This window comes from Panulirus ornatus, chromosome 38 (genome assembly GCF_036320965.1).
Source record: "Panulirus ornatus isolate Po-2019 chromosome 38, ASM3632096v1, whole genome shotgun sequence".
NCBI classification, from domain to species: Eukaryota; Metazoa; Arthropoda; class Malacostraca; order Decapoda; family Palinuridae; genus Panulirus; species Panulirus ornatus.
In genome coordinates this window covers 3,855,035-3,872,628 of record NC_092261.1, presented here as the reverse complement: position 1 = coordinate 3,872,628, position 17,594 = coordinate 3,855,035, and the positions used below count along the sequence as shown (strand labels likewise).

The 17,594-nt window shown below is 49.9% G+C and overlaps 1 protein-coding gene across 5 annotated transcripts in view; it reads right to left on the bottom strand.

The window, feature by feature from the left end:
* The window catches only part of LOC139760810 (venom allergen 5-like), a 155,225-nt gene that overhangs the window by 43,646 nt on the left and 93,985 nt on the right, over positions 1 to 17,594 (bottom strand). For 3 of the 5 annotated variants that reach the window (XM_071684445.1, XM_071684444.1, XM_071684447.1), the window contains 2 exons: positions 13,108 to 13,180; positions 3,050 to 3,204 (listed from right to left, as the gene is read on the bottom strand). In XM_071684445.1, coding sequence (XP_071540546.1) covers positions 3,050 to 3,204; positions 13,108 to 13,118 — 166 coding nt within the window. In that variant the 5' untranslated portion in view covers positions 13,119 to 13,180. The remainder of the gene's footprint in view (positions 1 to 3,049; positions 3,205 to 13,107; positions 13,181 to 17,594) is intronic. The other 2 variants (XM_071684449.1, XM_071684448.1) reach the window with 1 other exon arrangement.

Genomic DNA, 17,594 nt, shown 5'->3' with positions numbered 1-17,594 from the left:
CTCGCGAGACGCACGTTACGGACATATATGAAAGCATAAAGAGCTTGGCGTCTTCTCGATTAAGTTTATAGGATGATTTCTCAAGCTCAAATTTCGTGTTCGGAGTCGTAAAGTTGCATCTTAAATTGTCTTGCGGTTTGACTTGAATTACTAGCAACTATATAAGTATACAGAGGCGGCTTGGAGCTCGCTACGCCTCGCTACACATACACACAGGCTAATTTTTGAATGCGTAAACACTGCATATTAATGCTGGGGGGTCGGAGCGTGTGTCACTCCAAGTGGCAGGAGTGGAAGTCATTGTGGACCAAGTGTAGGGGGTGGAGAGGAAGACATTATAAGGGAGGTGTGATGAGTCAGTGTGTAGGTGAAGTGTGGTGTTGGGGACGGGAGGTAAATGTTACTCTTAATAGATGTGGATAATATATATGGTAGACCTGAGACTCGCTCTCATATATATATATATATATATATATATCAAGCGGTTTCGAAATCTTTAGGGTGTAACGTAACCAACCCAGCTGGGGTGTAACCAGAACCTACCCAGCTGGGGTGTAACTACACCCAGCCTTACACTACAGATAGTGTCTTACTCGAGTCACACCCAGTGTGATGATTAACTTCATCGCCCTGGTCCACCAGTGCCCCAGTACACCTTCCACTACTCTGGTCCACCAGTGCCTCAGTACACCTTCCACTAACCTGATCCACCAGTGCCCCAGTACACCTTCCACTACTCTGGTCCACCAGTGCCTCAGTACACCTGCCACTACTCTGGTCCACCAGGGCCCCAGTAAACCTATCCACTACCCTGGTCCACCATCACCACCAGTACTGGTCCACCAGTGTCCCCATACACCCACCCTCCACTAAAACCTTGGTCCACCGGCGGTATCACCAGTACCGGTCCACCTGCACCACCATCAGTACCGGTCCACCTGCACCACCACCAGTACCGGCCCACCTGCACCACCACCAGTACCGGTCCACCTGCAGCACCAACAGTACCGGCCCACCTGCACCACCACCAGTGCCGGCCCACCTGCACCTCCACCAGTACCGGCCCACCTGCACCACCACCAGTACCGGCCCACCTGCACCACCAACAGTACCGGCCCACCTGCACCACCAACAGGACCGGCCCACCTGCACCACCACCACCAGTACTGGCCCACCAGGTACCCCGGTACACCGCTGGCAGGCCCCGGTAACCCTCACTACCCAGCTCAGCAGCCGTATCTCCATCAACCCTGACAGGTCATTACTGTACTCCACCTGATCGAAGCAGTGACTTGCGCGCCACACGGTAAACGAAATACCACAGCTGAACGCGGGGGGCAAAAACAGGACTCTCACATTTTTACGGTGGCGTAAAGGTCAGAATTAATATCAAACCCTAGGTGCCACCGATCATGCCGATTTCACCGATTGAAATCTCGACATCCTCAGCGGTTTCCTTTGGTGGGGTCCTCCAGTTGGATTAACAAACCCACTATTATGCAAAATGGCTCTGGGACTCGGGGTATGGTAAGAGAGGTGGGCTGGGTTGTGGCAATTCCTTAAGTTGTACAGGGTCAGGCTGGCTGTGCCGTCGAAGGCCTTGTGGGCTCATATGATACGAAATACAAGGTTGTAGAAGGCCCGGTGGCTTGTGTTGTAGAGGGTCCGGTGGCTTGTGTTGTAGAGGGTCCGGTGGCTTGTGTTGTAGAGAGTCCGGTGGCCTGTGTTGTAGAGGGTCCGGTGGCTTGGGTTGTAGAGGGTCCGGTGGCTTGGGTTGTAGAGAGTCCGGTGGCTTGTGTTGTAGAGGGTCCGGTGGCTTGTGTTGTAGAGGGTCCGGTGGCTTGTGTTGTAGAGGGTCCGGTGGCTTGTGTTGTAGAAGGTCCAGTGGCTTGTGTTGTAGAAGGTCCGGTGGCTTGGGTTGTATAGGGTCCGGTGGCTTGTGTTGTAGAGGGTCCGGTGGCTTGTGTTGTAGAAGGTCCGGTGGCTTGTGTTGTAGAGGGTCCGGTGGCTTGTGTTGTAGAAGGTCCGGTGGCTTGGGTTGTAGAGGGTCCGGTGGCCTGTGTTGTAAAGGGTCCGGTGGCTTGTGTTGTAGAAGGTCCGGTGGCTTGGGTTGTAGAAGGTCCGGTGGCTTGGGTTGTAGAAGGTCCGTTGGCTTGTGTTGTAGAAGGTCCGGTGGCTTGGGTTGTAGAAGGTCCGGTGGCTTGTGTTGTAGAAGGTCCGGTGGCTTGGGTTGTAGAAGGTCCGGTGGCTTGGGTTGTAGAAGGTCCGGTGGCTTGTGTTGTAGAAGGTCCGGTGGCTTGGGTTGTAGAAGGTCCGGTGGCTTGGGTTGTAGAAGGTCTGGGCAAACATGGATAAGTGTGGCATGTTTGCCTTCCTTATGACGACCATTCCAATGACGACATCTCATAACGACCACCCTACTGTACAGCCTACACACACACACACACACACACACACACACACACTACTGTTCACCCACCAACGGCAAACGGAAATACCACAGTTCCTCTTAAGGAATAAGTGTTCGCTTCTGAAATATGAACGAGGTACAATCATGAGAGCGATAATAAAGATAACAGAAGGAAAATACACCACTTTTCTTCTATTTTGGGTAAATCAGAGCCGGCCTTGTTCAATCCTGTGTCTTCTACTTGTTCAAACACCGTAAGAAAATCAAGGAACACAGGTTCCGATCCTCTCCCTTGAAGTAGGAGAATCTACGGAGGTTGCTGTACTGGTACTTAGTTGAGCTCGCTCATTTTCCTCTTCAGCACAAACCCATGTTGGCCTTTACTCATCTAGCTGCTACCGAAAGAATATTCCTACATATATATATATATATATATATATATATATATATATATATATATATATATATATATATATACATATATATATATATATATATATATATATACTATATATATATATATATATATATATATATATATATATATACCCTTTTTATCACTTTCAAGAGAGAGAGAGAGAGAGAGAGAGAGAGAGTAGTAGTAGTAGTAGTAGTAGTAGTAGTAGTAATTGTACTCACTGAGAAGGCTCTTGCCCGAGCACTGGCCGGGGCGGAAGGAACACATGGTGTGTCGGGGGTCGACGGCCCGGTACTCACAGCCGGTGGCCGGCCTCAGCAGCGTCGCCAGGACCAGCAGAGGCAACAGCGGTGCGGCCCTCCGGACACCACTCATGCTGTGGACGAGACGAGAAGTTTTAGCATTTTGGACGGGGCAAGATAGCGGGGTCGATATGCTGCACGGGGCAAGATAGCGTGGTCAATATGCTGTACGGGGCAAGACAGCAGGGGCAGTATGCTGTAGGAGAAACGGCAGTGTTAATATGCTGCAACGAGAGAGAGACAGTAAGGTCAATATGCTGTAAGGGCTAAATTTACTGGGGGCAATAAACTGTATGGGAGAGACCACAAGGTCAAAACTATGCTGCACAGGAGACAGTAGGGTTAACAATGCTGTAAGAGAGACAGAACGGTCAAGATGCTGAAGATGTTTTGACTGTGGTCAGTATGATGTAGGAAAGACTGTCGGATCAGTATGGTGCACGGGAGACAGTAAGGTCAGCATACTACAGGGAAGACAGTAAGGTCAGCATACTACAGGGAAGACAGTAAGGTCAGCATACTACAGGGAAGACAGTAAGGCCAGTATGCTGCAGTGGAGTGAGCATGTTGCAGGGGGAGGTGTAAGGAAGGTCTTCTGGCCGTCCGAAGCAACATGGTCACATGGCGCAAGCGTATTCGTCTCTGTCTTGGCCAACCTGCCTCCAAGCACGCAACCTCACACTCTTGCACACGCACGCAATCCAACACTCCTGTAAATGCACGCAAAACCTCCTGACACTCCTGCACACGCAAGCAGTCCCCCCCACCTCATATGTCATGCATTACTTTTGGTACTGTTACTTGCAGCCACGATGGGGCTAAGCATCATGGATCAAGGAATTTGTGGATGTATGTATCATCTTTTGCACCGTTAATGGGAAGACGCCAGAGGGAGGAACTCTTCCCAACCCACACCTCCAGCTGTCATTGCCTCATCTTCTCCGTAACCAGTGTGCTACTATTTCGACATGGTTCACGAATAGAAAAAATAACCTTATCATTTGTTCCCATGTCTTCTAAAGTTATCTTTTTTATACATATTCTAAGTTGTCATGAGATTACCATGAATACCTTCAGAACCCAAACGCAACCCAGTTTACCTTCGCTTCCAGTTTAACCTTAGGTAGAATTTTCAAGAGATTTCCAAGCCTCGGAAATTACTTTACTGGAGAAAAGGTGAGTTCAGGGTTCTCAGCTGCCTTAGAGAAGACGTTCATAATGCGAAAGATAATAAGAGACTATGTATCTCTCAGTTGACACAGCGACTGTAGGAATGAAGGCTCAGGGAGGCTACAGGCTGAGCTGAGTTCGAGCTGACATATTCCAGTCGCGACTAAGTTTTCCCATGAACCCTCCCCGTTGAAGCGGTATGTTCAGCTCTTGACCTTTAGCAAAATCTCATCTACCTGGATGGCGAGGTCATAAGATGTCCAAGGACAGACTATTTCCGTGGTGACCGGCGGTCAGAGCGATGACTGAAACACAAATGAATCAGAGGTTCTCCCTCGGGGCGAAATCCTCCAGAGTGTGGGTTCCAAGACCACGGGCTGCCGGGAGGCTGAACCCGTGGAGTGGCTACAGGATCCCTTCACATTGCTGGGCAAGTCCAGTAGAAGACACCCCCGCCACATACCACCTCCCCCTGCATCGTGTCCTCCGCCACCGCACTTGCCCGGCATGCCACACACATTCCCCGCCGCAGCCCCAGCCTCCTAGACGAGTCATTTCCTCCGGTCTATTCTCTACTTGGTCCCAAGTTAGAGCGAGCTGTATGAACTCATTTTCTTCACGAAACTGTTTCTCATCTCTGACACCGATTCCTCAACTCTCCTACACCCTTCCTTTCCCACTATACCACCTCTCGGTGCTCTGCCAACCATGGGTGGCTGCTGTCGGACCAGCAGTGCTGGTGAGCCGAGGGCTCTGGACGGCCACTCCCAGCGACCCTCACCACCACAGGTTCTTCACCTTATCCTCCCATCACACCCCAGGCTCCTCTGGTGTGCCTGGCCCGTCACCTTCCACCCGGGATCCCCTACCTTCATCCTGCCTTACTGTACAAACCAAACATTACCCGACCTGTAACTCCGTCTACCGTCTGTCCAATCATAACTATTTTCATCACTCGCAATTCCCTCTTCTGAGAAGCATTTTTGTGAGTGCGTCTGGAGGTTCTCATATACTTGTGGTATATTGTACTATGGGTACGCTAGGGTACAGGTATCAAGCATTTTACTGTAACATCAGGTGTACCACACAGCAATGACGACCCGGCACTACAGCAGTTGGTGACACGGTACTGTAACATGGCCCTATAGCGGGAGGTGACAAGGCACTATAACAGGTGACCCGGCACTATAACAGGGAGAGGTCGTCTCACTGCTCACTATGGGTCGTCCCGATGCTCACCAGGGGTCGTACCTCAGCCTGTCGCTCACCTAGTAGGGGGTCATCATCCCCCATCCCTCGCTCACTGGGGGGTCGTCATTCCTCCTATCCCCCCCGCTCACTGGGGGTCGTCCCGTCCCGCTGCTCACCAAAGCTCTCCCTCGCTAAGGCTACGACTTCCAAGGGGTCAGTCGTCCTCCAAGTTCACTACAACTACCTCCGTGTGAGCCTCTTTTTTTCTAATTCGTCTGAATGCTACAGACCTTTGGCTGAATGACCGGTAGCCATTAATCATCAACATAAAACATCTGGACGTTGTTATTTTTTTTTTCCCCAGTCCAGAAGAATATGTGGGTAACCATAAGGTGAACTTAATTCATCCTGTGATAAGAATGAATCAATTATTCGTTATCCAACGACACATTTTCATTCATCACAAATTCTGCCGTGAATAATATGAAATAATAACTGAAGACACACACACACACACACACACACACACACACACACACACACACACATATATATATATATATATATATATATATATATATATATATATATATATATCTCTTGAGATGTGTCGAAACTATCTTATTCAAAAGTAAACTAAATGAGAATGGTGGCGGGAGTGGGTCCTCAGTGTTGCCAGGTTATGGCCGCGAGGAACCTCATACAACACCATATACATCGCCCTACAGGAGCCTGAACACCCACCACCCGCTCGAACAACACAGACACGCACGTAAAGCAAAGACGCAGGAGCAACGTGCCTAAAGAAAAACAGATCAGCTCAGGGAACTATCTCAAGAATGCAGGAAAAGAGACAAATTTGGCAATAATACCATTTACCTTGACACAGTAAAGCGAGGGGCGCGCCAGAGCCGGCGCGGCCAGTGCTGCCAACCCCCACACGCTCATCGCACCCTTTTCGGATCAATCCATTTTCAAGTCACTGCCCACATCACCTCCCTCTTACCCCCGCTCTGCCTACATGATCATACATCACCCCCTCTGGGAGGATATTGGCTAGCAAGGTCACACAATCTCGTGATTAAGATAAGCGAGTCTGTTGGCAATAACGGTTTGAAAAGGTCCTCTCCCAGGCGAGTATCGAATACATAAAAATGCCACCACATTCCTGCCTTCGCTCACTAGAGCAGCCTGGGAGTTATGACGACAGTGGCAGCTCCATCCTGACCATGGGAGCGCCGCCACCCACCCTGGGAGCAGTGGTAGGGGAAGGCTCCGGTCATACCCTACACTGCTGAGGAGTGACATCGTCATGAAAGCAGCAGCAGTGCCTGAATTCGGGCATAACTTTATATTACGCTTCCCCGCCTCGTCTAGCACTTCCCATGCCCACGAGGCACCTCCTAGCATCTTCTAGCACCACCTAGTATCTCTCAGCACCAACCAGTACCACTCAGCACCTCCCAGCATCACCTAGCACCATCAGGCACCACTATGTACCATCCGCTTGTACCTGCCATTACCTGGTAACGCTAAGCACTGCCGAGGGCCGTCTTCCACCAATCAACTATCTATCTATCCATCTATCGATCTATCTATCTAAAATCAGCACGTCCCGTCATGCCTAACTATCACTTAATGATTTCACACCACACAACAACCACAGATAGTAGCTTACGAACCTTTGACTATACGAACAGTCGGCTTCCGTTGTGTATGTGTGTGTGTGTGTGTGTGTGTGTGTGTGTGTGTGTGTGTGTGTGTGTGTGTGTGTGTGTGTATGTGTATGTGTTCTCAATCGCTTCCTGGGCTGGAAATCCTTTTCCATGATAGCGACTGTCATGGCCCGGGCAAAAACATATCCCAATCATGGCCATATCGGATGAAAAGTGGAACGAAGATGTAATCGAGAATAAAGATCAAACAAAGATTATATGACGTTCCTCAGGCGCTTGTAGACCTGACCTTTTAAAGATGGAGAAGTTGTGGCAAGAGAGAAAGACAAAAGACTGACGACAGGAATTCCACAGCTTCTTTTTTACGAGGTGGTATCATAATGGCCAACCCTCGTGCGGCCGTTTTATTACGCTTTTTTGCACTATTAAATCTTAACCAGGTCCCTGCCTCCTTGTTCTCTGGTGATGAATTGGCCTGAATCAACAGAAGAGATATGTTCAGTGCGAGAAAAGGAGATATGTTCAGTGCGAGAAAAGGATTGACATATCAAAGTGAGAAGGAGAGGAAGAGTGAGTTGAAGGAAGTAGAGTGAAAAGGGTTAAAGGCTGAAAAAAAGAGCATTTATGGAGAGAAAAAACAGGGTAGGCGACAGGAGAGAACCCTGAGGGACATCGCTGACGAAAGACTAAGATGAAGAAGCCGCGCCATCAACGACAACATAGAGAAACAGAAAAGTCAAAAGGGAGAAAGTTTTAAAAGCAAATACTTGAGTCACACCGCGTCAAAAGCCCTACAGATGTTGAGCGTCAAGACAGAAAAAGATTCACCGGTAAATTTTGCACCTCGAGGCTCATATTGGTGATCTGAAAGGAGGGAATTAGATTCCGAGTGTTTACGGAAGCGAGAAGCGAGAAGAGTTTCGAGGACAGCGGAGAGTGCCAAAGTCAGGGCGATTGCTAGAAGGGTTAGAACAGTCTCCTTTCGTAGGGATGGGCTGAGCCAAAACATGCTTCTAAGAAGAAAGGAAAATTTGGATTTTTTAAATAAATACGAAATAGGCGAGAAAGGATTGGAGACAACTCAGAAGTACGCTCCTTTAAGGTACAGGGAGGTGAACCATCTGTTCCGTATGCCTTGTCTTCTTGTAGTTGGGACAGTGACCTTGTGAAAACCTTGCGTGACGAAAATATGGGAAAGGACGAGATGTGGGATCATCCACAGTTGGGATAAGAGCGGCTTTATCTTTAAGGTGCGTTAAGTCTAGATCAGCCAGACCAGAAGAGGTGGAATGACTGAATGTGTGGTGAAAGATTTATCAACTGAAGGAGACAAGTCATCACGTTTTCTTTTCACGTAGTTTTGTTTAAATTTAGGAATGACAGCCTTGCAATCACTCCGGGCAGATATGAAGGCAGAATGAGTTTCAGGAGATGAGGAAAATCTACAGGCCTTCCTCGCTTTGTCTCTCATGTGACAAGAACCAGAGAAACAATAGCGCTCAAACTTCGGTTGCATATCACAAATGATCTATCGGTCTAATTGCCAATACATCTCTTGACCTGTCATTACACACAGTAATTCTACTGGAGTTAATGTCAAAAAGTTCAGCCTTTGACCCAGACAAGCTACATTACTGCTTTTTTCCAAGGGTGTAAGGTCAAGACCAAGGTTCGAACCTCTGACCCAGCCGAGATGTGCCTCTACTTTGGCGGCATAAGGTCATGACCAAGGATCAACCTCTGACCTGGACGAAGGTGTGCTCCTATGCCTCGAGGTCATCAGGTCAAGATTAAGGTCAAAAGGGCCGGTGGAGACGACGGAAAGGCTAACGATGCAAGTGAAATGAGATATGGTGTATCCCTAGACTTTCATGTCAATTAATTTTACTTTAACACCTTTCTTTTTTTTTATGGTCACTGAGATGGCACGGCCAACTGAATGCCTTAATCATGTTCATCTCAGATGTCTGCCCGGCCCAGGAATCGAACCCCAGGTGATGCCTGTGATGTGGGAGCATAACGTTCAAACTCGAGCCTGACGCCTGGGATGGGAGAACGGTGGCACGAGATACGTGCAGGCGACGTCAGCGGTGATCACGTTGTCTGGCCATGACGTCATCCGCCTCCCTGTCCCTGGCCTGAAAATATCGCCAGTGACGGTACTTCCCACCCCCAACAACACACACACACACACACACACACACACACACACACACACACACACACACACACACACACAACACACACACACACACACACACACACACACACACTATGATTTTCGTCGAAGTGAAGCGTTGACGGTGACCTCTGACCTAGGGTTCCAATGACAGAGGCTCCCAATGTCAAAGGGTTCCTGGGGGACTTGGGGGTTCCAGTGACCTGGAGTTCCAGTGGCATGGGATTCCAACGACCTGGGAGACGATCCAGGATAAGTTGACACCAGACGGGTCACCAGAGGTCACCAAGGGGTCAGACGGACTAGGGGGATAATGCTGTTCTGGTCTCCATGATTCGACAGTATTCAAATTAGTGTATTGCTATGTGAGGAGGGAGAGTCTGTTGTCATACGAGGATGAGAATGAGGAATATTTTCTTTTCTTTTCCCTCATTACGAAGGTGTTAGGATATCTTGATCAACTATCACTAATACATCCACTTCACCTTGATGATGAGGGGTCACTACCACTTCTACAGACTACCATCGCTACTTCTATCACAACCACTACCACCATAACTACCTACTAACAATACTACCACCACCACCACCATCACCGCCAACAACCAGCACTACCACGACCGCCATCGCCAACAATGCCATTAAAGCTATCATTACCACAACCACCACTACTACTACCACCACTACTACTACCATTACTACTGCCACCACCACTACTACCACTACCACCATTACTACTACCACCACCACTACTACCACTACCACCATTACTACTACCACCACTACTACTACCACAACCACCACTACTACTACCACCACTACTACCACCATTACTACTACCACCATCACTACTAACACTACCACCATTACTACTACCACCATCACTACCACCATTACTAGTACCACCATCACTACCACCATTACTACTACCACCACCATCACTACACACTCGCACTCCCAATAAGCTTAACGTTGAAGATTCTTGCGCTCGCCGTTCCACAAAATCTTATCAGCTATAAAATTTATTTACCAAGTTACTGAATACTTTCCAGTCGCTCAGAGTATGTTGGAATGTAGTCAACCCTCCACGTGTCCCATTTTCTTTAGTCTGTCCACGTTGGTATGTCGTCAACCCTCCACGTGTCCCATTTTCTAAACCCCGTCCATGTCGGCCCGCGCTAAGCTAACACTCGAGACGCTCTTATCAGCCGAGTGCCACTTGAGGGCGTCCTCCAGCTCCTTCTCAAGGAGCAGGCATGTACCACCAGTCCTCCTTGAGCACTCTGACCTCTCCATGAATTCGAAGGAGATATTCCATTCCTATGAAATAGCGCTTATTCAGCTGCCCCCAAACCCTCATCCGCCTACCCAGATAAGCTCTCAGAAGGAGTGTGAGGAACTGCAGTGTATCACCAGAATAACTGCCTCCTCCCACTGAGGAAAATCTTCCGTAGCTTCTGGTTCTCTTCCATGACGAAGGTAAGAACGAGAGCTTCGTACGCTAAGCTTAAGCAGAGCCGAAGAAAATCTTTGAGTTTAGCGTACGAGTGTGTGTGTGTGTGTGTGTGTGTGTGTGTGTGTGTGTGTGTGTGTGTGTGTGTGTGTGTGTCAGAAATTCCTTTTGAGAACATATCGTCGAGTGAATATAATCTCAAGAAGACGACACACCAGTCCTCTGCCTTCCCAAGAACGGCTGGAACCCGTCCCGGTCCTGCCACCTCCCATCCAAGGAGGGCCAGGGTTCACGCCACCTTCTGCACATCTCCTCCCCAGGCTCCTATTTTTGTCATCATGAAAATAAAACTTTCAAGAGATCTAGAAACCAAAGGAGACTGACGGCTGTGAGTAGAAGCTACGTGTGTGTGTGTGTGTGTGTGTGTGTGTGTGTCTGTACTAAGCAGGCCCGCCCCTGGTATGGTCGTCTGGCCAGATAAGGCACGACAAACACCGTCTGGTCGCCCCTGGAGGACACGACTCACCACTCCATAAAAACTACTTCGACTGAGAGATAGATAGATAGATAGATAGATAGATAGATAGATAGAGAGAGAAGAGAGAGAGAGAGAGAGAGAGAGAGAGAGAGAGAGAGAGAGAGAGAGAGAGAGAGAGAGAGAGAGAGAGAGAGAGAGAGAGAGAGAGAGAAACACAAATTCAACGTACTCACACACACGGTTGCTGCTGGAAGCGAGAGCACAACAAACCCCCAACAAACACAAGCAAAACTTTTCAGTAAAGTAACAAACGCTTCTGGCGAGCATTACGTCGTCGAGTGACGTTGAGGGCGAACACGGACCCATATGTGATATGTGGTCTGGGACGCAGCAGCAGATCCGGACCGGAGAATTCCTCATCGCCACCGCTCTATTGTCCGGTATAATTACGGGAGACCTCGATGCATAACCAAGTAGTGATCACGGGTGACGACGCGCGATGGAACAGCAGACGACAGAGGGGGTTCGATGCATGGCAAAGCAGTAATCCCAGATGGCGAGACGCAGAATGAAACAGCGTCCGACGGAGGGAATCTCGATGCATAAGCAGGTAGTGATCCCAGGTGGCGACGCGAAATGAAACAGCAGCCGACGGAAGGAGACCTCAATGCATGGCCAAGTAGTAATCCCAGGTGGCGACGCAGAATGAAACAGCAGACGACAGAGGAACAAGACTTTCTCGCCCACGTCAGAAGGACATCCCAGGTGAGATGGGCTCTCACTTTATTGTTTGTTCTTCCTCCCCGTCGTCAGGAAAGTCTCAAAGTGATCCTTGCCTACTTGAGAGAGTCAGCGAACCCGTGCTGCATGATGGTCACATCGGTGCAAATCTTTCGATTATTTTGTCCTATTTTTTTTTACGTTGGATTGTCGCTTTCAGGGGCACGCCGGAGCAAACATGTCTCTCACCAGGGTATCAAGCATTCCCATCAGATAATGGCCCGCGCGCTGACGACAGCGTCCAGTTTGTACATAAATAGTGGCTGACCATTTACAGGGAGTGAGATATCAGGTTTAATCTTTACTTTTATTACGGGACGTATCTCATCTTGTGACAAGGATTCATTATTGCCACCCCACTACGGTACTGGGGACCGGGGGCGGCTGCGGACGCTGGCTGGGACGCGAGAGCAGACATTCATGCCAGATGTACACGATGACAGAGGAAGACAGTGGCCGAAGCAAGTCAGTCAAGAAAGCATACAAATTAGAATGTGAGATGACAGGGGCCAGATATGAAACGAAAATACAGCAGACACAGAAAATACAGCAGACACAGAAAATAAGAAAAATCAAAGACAAGTCAACAATGTGTTGGGATGAACAGAGGAAGAGAAACAGGACAAGACAATAGGCTTAGGAGAGGACCTACCACGAGGTATATAGCAGGCGGATCAGAGTGTGTGGGGGGGAGTGGTGTGGCTGATTCTGTTGGGGGAGTTGAATGGGATGATCGAGGTCAGATCCTGACTCGTTGCTTGATGTGTTATCAGACCAGTGGTCTCTCTCTCTCTCTCTCTCTCTCTCTCTCTCTCTCTCTCTCTCTCTCTCTCTCTCTCTCTCTCTCTCTCTCTCTCTCTCTCTCTCTCACTAACAGGCTGTTCACAAGCAGGTCCATGATTGCGGGGCAGGTGGAAAACCTTTCCTATCCTTTCACTCCTTACCAGTGGCCTTGCACAGTCTACATAAACCAGTGGCCCTACACGGTCTACATGAACTAGTGGCCCTGCACAGGCTACATCACATAGTACCAGTGTCTACAGTACTTACGTGCAGACCATCCCTACGTGACGCCCTTGGGGTAACTACAGTTTTCGTAGCGGCTGGACCAGCTCTCACATACCTACCAAAGATACAAGACACTTAGATAGATATACAGACATATATAAATGCATATGTATATCTACCTGTGATTCCATATCTGCTTAGTAAGGGAGAGAGTTCTATTCTCGTAGAGCCCCTTCCCTTGACCTGTGTGTGTGTGTGTGTGTGTGTGTGTGTGTGTGTGTGTGTGTGTGTGTGTGTGTGTGTGTGTGTGTGTGTGTGTGTGTGTGTGCGTGTGTAAATGAACACCAAGTTACCATCTCAAATCAGCATCAGTCGCCGTTTCTAATACTCTTCTGTGAACTCTATCGATACTTAAAACCATTTCAAACCAACATAAACACATGTTTTTTCCATCCAGCTACACGCTTAAGTCTCATTCCTACATCAAGTCCCAGCCTCTAAGATCCAGTTGCCAGGCTGCCAACAGGGAAATGTTCTCCAGAATGTTATCTGTAAAGTCGTCGAGTCAGAAGATACCTGATAAATGATCCCGACTTTAGAAGACTTAGAGTAATCAGTGAGACTTGAGTATACACGTGGAAGGATGATAAATATTGGGAGAGAGAGAGAGAGAGAGAGAGAGAGAGAGAGAGAGAGAGAGAGAGAGAGAGAGAGAGAGAGAGAGAGAGAGAGAGAGATGGGATGGGATGGAGGGACCACGTCAGCCTCATGATGTTCATTAGCTACAAAAAAAGCTAACAATAGCAACCGCCCACGAGATATTACTGCTCGCTCTGGGCCGCGACCAGGCTGGGTTCCCACCCCCTCCCCCTGAGCGAGCGATGTTGAGCCCGAGAGCAGAGTGTGGTGCGGCGGGAAAACAGAAGCGGCCGCTGCCTTGGAGGACAGAAGCAGTGTGTCAGACGCCTCAGGTACACGTCAGTCACTGCCACGCTCAGCTGGCGCTCAGCAAGGTGGGCGGTGCCCCCCCCCCCTCTCTCCGCCTCCCTCCGACGCCTCCAAGCGCCAGATCTTCTCTGGACTCCTCCCCTCACTCCTCCGAGGTGATGGCTAATTATTACTGGTGTAGATCCTATCATGGCTTGACGGGTAAGGCCCCGTCCCTGTCACAGTGGTGCTGACGGTTGCTTCCTCTGATGCTGGAGCTCCTCTCTCCCCCCCATTCCCAGCCCCAGCCACTGTCCCAGACACTGCCCCACCCCACTCCCGTCCTGTACAGCTCGAGCCCCTGGTCCTACCCTTCCTTCAACCTTGGCCTTTCCCAGTTCCACATTGTACTACGACATGTTTCGTGCCCTGACTCCCTGCTTCAGCCTGCGCCATACCTCGGCCTCTCTGCTTCAAGCCTCCCCGTGCTGCAGCCTCTATGTCTCAGGCCGCCTCATGCCCCAGTCTCCCTGCTTCAGGCTGCCTACCAGCAAAACCCACGGTGCACTCTCCTGCCTTCCACGGTCTCTACCCCGTGCCTCATCTTGCCCCGGGGGTCTCGGCGCGCCTTGTACCCGACCCTCGGGGCACCAGCATTGCTAGAGTGTGTCCTCAGCCCCACCTTCCCCGCCCCGCTTCGCCCCGCTCCCCTGGTGCGGACTATTTCACAGGCAATCATCCCAGCGGCCGACCTCTGGGACGCGGACCACTTTTTTTTTTTCCACCATGGCTTTCCGTCCGTGTTTTAGTGTCAGCGGGCGAGGCGGGATTTACATTTACAGACTTATGCAATGGGGTATGTGGTGAGGAAGCCGGCCGGCTCCCCCGGGGGCCCCTAGTAGGCTTCCAGGTCACCAAATAACCGCCCCCGGGGCTCACATACGTTCCCAGGTCCTTCCAGATGAAAGTGGAAGAACAGGTCGGCTGCCGAAGGTGAGGGAGGTTTGCTCCAGGAATGTGGGACTTTCTTCTGAGGTATTGTGGTCTTCCTGAGGTTCCTCATGGCCCAAAGCACTCAGCAGTTCCTCCCCCTCCTGCTGGTGCTGCGATCACTGTAGACACACACACACACACACACACACACACACACACACACACACACACACACACACACACACACACATTGGCCGACTGCATCTGCCTGCACGTATTCTCTGAGAGACAAGTCACCTTCGGCAAGATCGTATCATCCCCAGTTGACGGAAGGCAGTACACTCTCGTCAAGAACTTCTCGCTCCAAAGGGGTCCGTCACATCCCATTTTCTGATTAGAGCGCAGCCTCGAAGCCGCACGAGCCCTGTAAATGGGCTCAGGGGCTGTTACCTAATACGATGATGGGACCTGAGACATTCTTCCCTTGTGACAAGCCGAGTGAGGTGGAGGGATGAAGAAAAAGGGCGTCTTTGTGGACGAAAGAGAAGTTAAAGTGCCTTAGATGAGAGAATCAGTGTATGCTGTATAAGTTCATTGTGACGACAAAACTATCTATTCCAATTTTCTTCTATTCTCATTCAATATCGGGAAGTCAAGCTACTTATCTAGTCTAAAAATAAAACATGTTTTGCGGCGACGTTGTATTTCCATTCGTTATGTTCATATTTGTATGACAAGGAGTGGATCCTCCTTCTTGCTTATGTACTTTCTTTTCCAGCTATCATCTCTGTGATAGATAGACTGTATATCAGTGTATATCATTTCTATGTCCTTCTCATCCGTCAATCTGTGTATAGCTTCATCTATATTTCTGGTGAGTAACGGATTCATAATCTCTTTTGAATACTTAAGACGTTCTCCCCCCTGATACAACGCTGGCTTCCCCTGACACTTTACGTTCTCCCCTTCCCTGATACAAAGCGGGCTTCCCCTGACACTTTACGTTCACCCCCTGATACAACGCTGGCTTCCCCTGACACTTTACGTTCTCCCCCCTGATACAACGCTGGCTTCCCCTGACACTTTACGTTCACCCCCTGATACAACGCTGGCTTCCCCTGACACTTTACGTTCTTCCCCCTGATACAACGCTGGCTTCCCCTGACACTTTACGTTCTCACCCCTGATACAACGCTGGCTTCCCCTGACACTTTACGTTCACCCCCTGATACAACGCTGGCTTCCCCTGACACTTTACGTTCTCCCCCTGATACAACGCTGGCTTCCCCTGACACTTTACGTTCACCCCCTGATACAACGCTGGCTTCCCCTGACACTTTACGTTCTCCCCCTGATACAACGCTGGCTTCCCCTGACACTTTACGTTCTCCCCCTGATACAACGCTGGCTTCCCCTGACACTTTACGTTCACCCCCTGATACAACGCTGGCTTCCCCTGACACTTTACGTTCACCCCCTGATACAACGCTGGCTTCCCCTGACACTTTACGTTCTTCCCCCTGATACAACGCTGGCTTCCCCTGACACTTTACGTTCACACCCCTGATACAACGCTGGCTTCCCCTGACACTTTACGTTCTCCCCCTGATACAACGCTGGCTTCCCCTGACACTTTACGTTCACCCCCTGATACAACGCTGGCTTCCCCTGACACTTTACGTTCTTCCCCCTGATACAACGCTGGCTTCCCCTGACACTTTACGTTCTCACCCCTGATACAACGCTGGTTTCCCCTGACACTTTACGTTCACCCCCTGATACAACGCTGGCTTCCCCTGACACTTTACGTTCACCCCCTGATACAACACGGACTTCCCCTGACACCAAATTCATCCCCTGAGAACCCTGCTTTACCACCGGACACGCGTTCCCTAAGACGAAAATCCCGGCCGTAAACGCGAAATAACAGACCGTCTTTGCTTAACCTCAAAACAAGGCTCCTGTGCCCTTTACTCCAAGATGATAGTGAGTGAAAAAAAAAGACACGAAAAAAGAAAGTGAAGACGTTTAAGTCGACGGTTGAATGGTGCTGGTGTAGGGTTTTCGGCCGTGCGACCCGGCATCCTTGGCAGGGGCGTGAGTGGACGTTTTTCCCGCGCGCTGGATCAAAGCGCGCGACCGGCGGCGGGCCGTTAGTATTCGTCGTTGCCTCGCCCGGAGCCACACGCCCCTTGTTGCAAGACTGTGTAACCGAGATGCCCTCTTCCAGGCACTCTCTCTCTCTCTCTCTCTCTCTCTCTCTCTCTCTCTCTCTCTCTCTCTCTCTCTCTCTCTCTCTCTCTCTCTCCTACACCATCTAGGTACTTGGGGCTTGATGCCAAATTCACACAAAATCAATCAATCAACGTCTCTTGATCCCCCCACACCATATTCCTTTTTTTTTTTTCTTTAAACGTGCATTAACGGCTCAGCCCCAACACCGTGTGACCAGGTAGTACATGGAGACGCCTGTCTGGATCTGTTGCCCCCTCGCGGTGGGCTGAACAGCGCGTGTGTAAATGCCATTTGCAAGGACTTCATTAACGCGGCCAGAGTCAGATATGGCGGCCAGCGAATGGGTAGCAGAGCCCGGGGTCACTCAAGGCCCTCCCTGGGTCGGTGTAGCCACACACGGGGCGGCCATGGGGGGTGGTGTATCCCTCACCCAC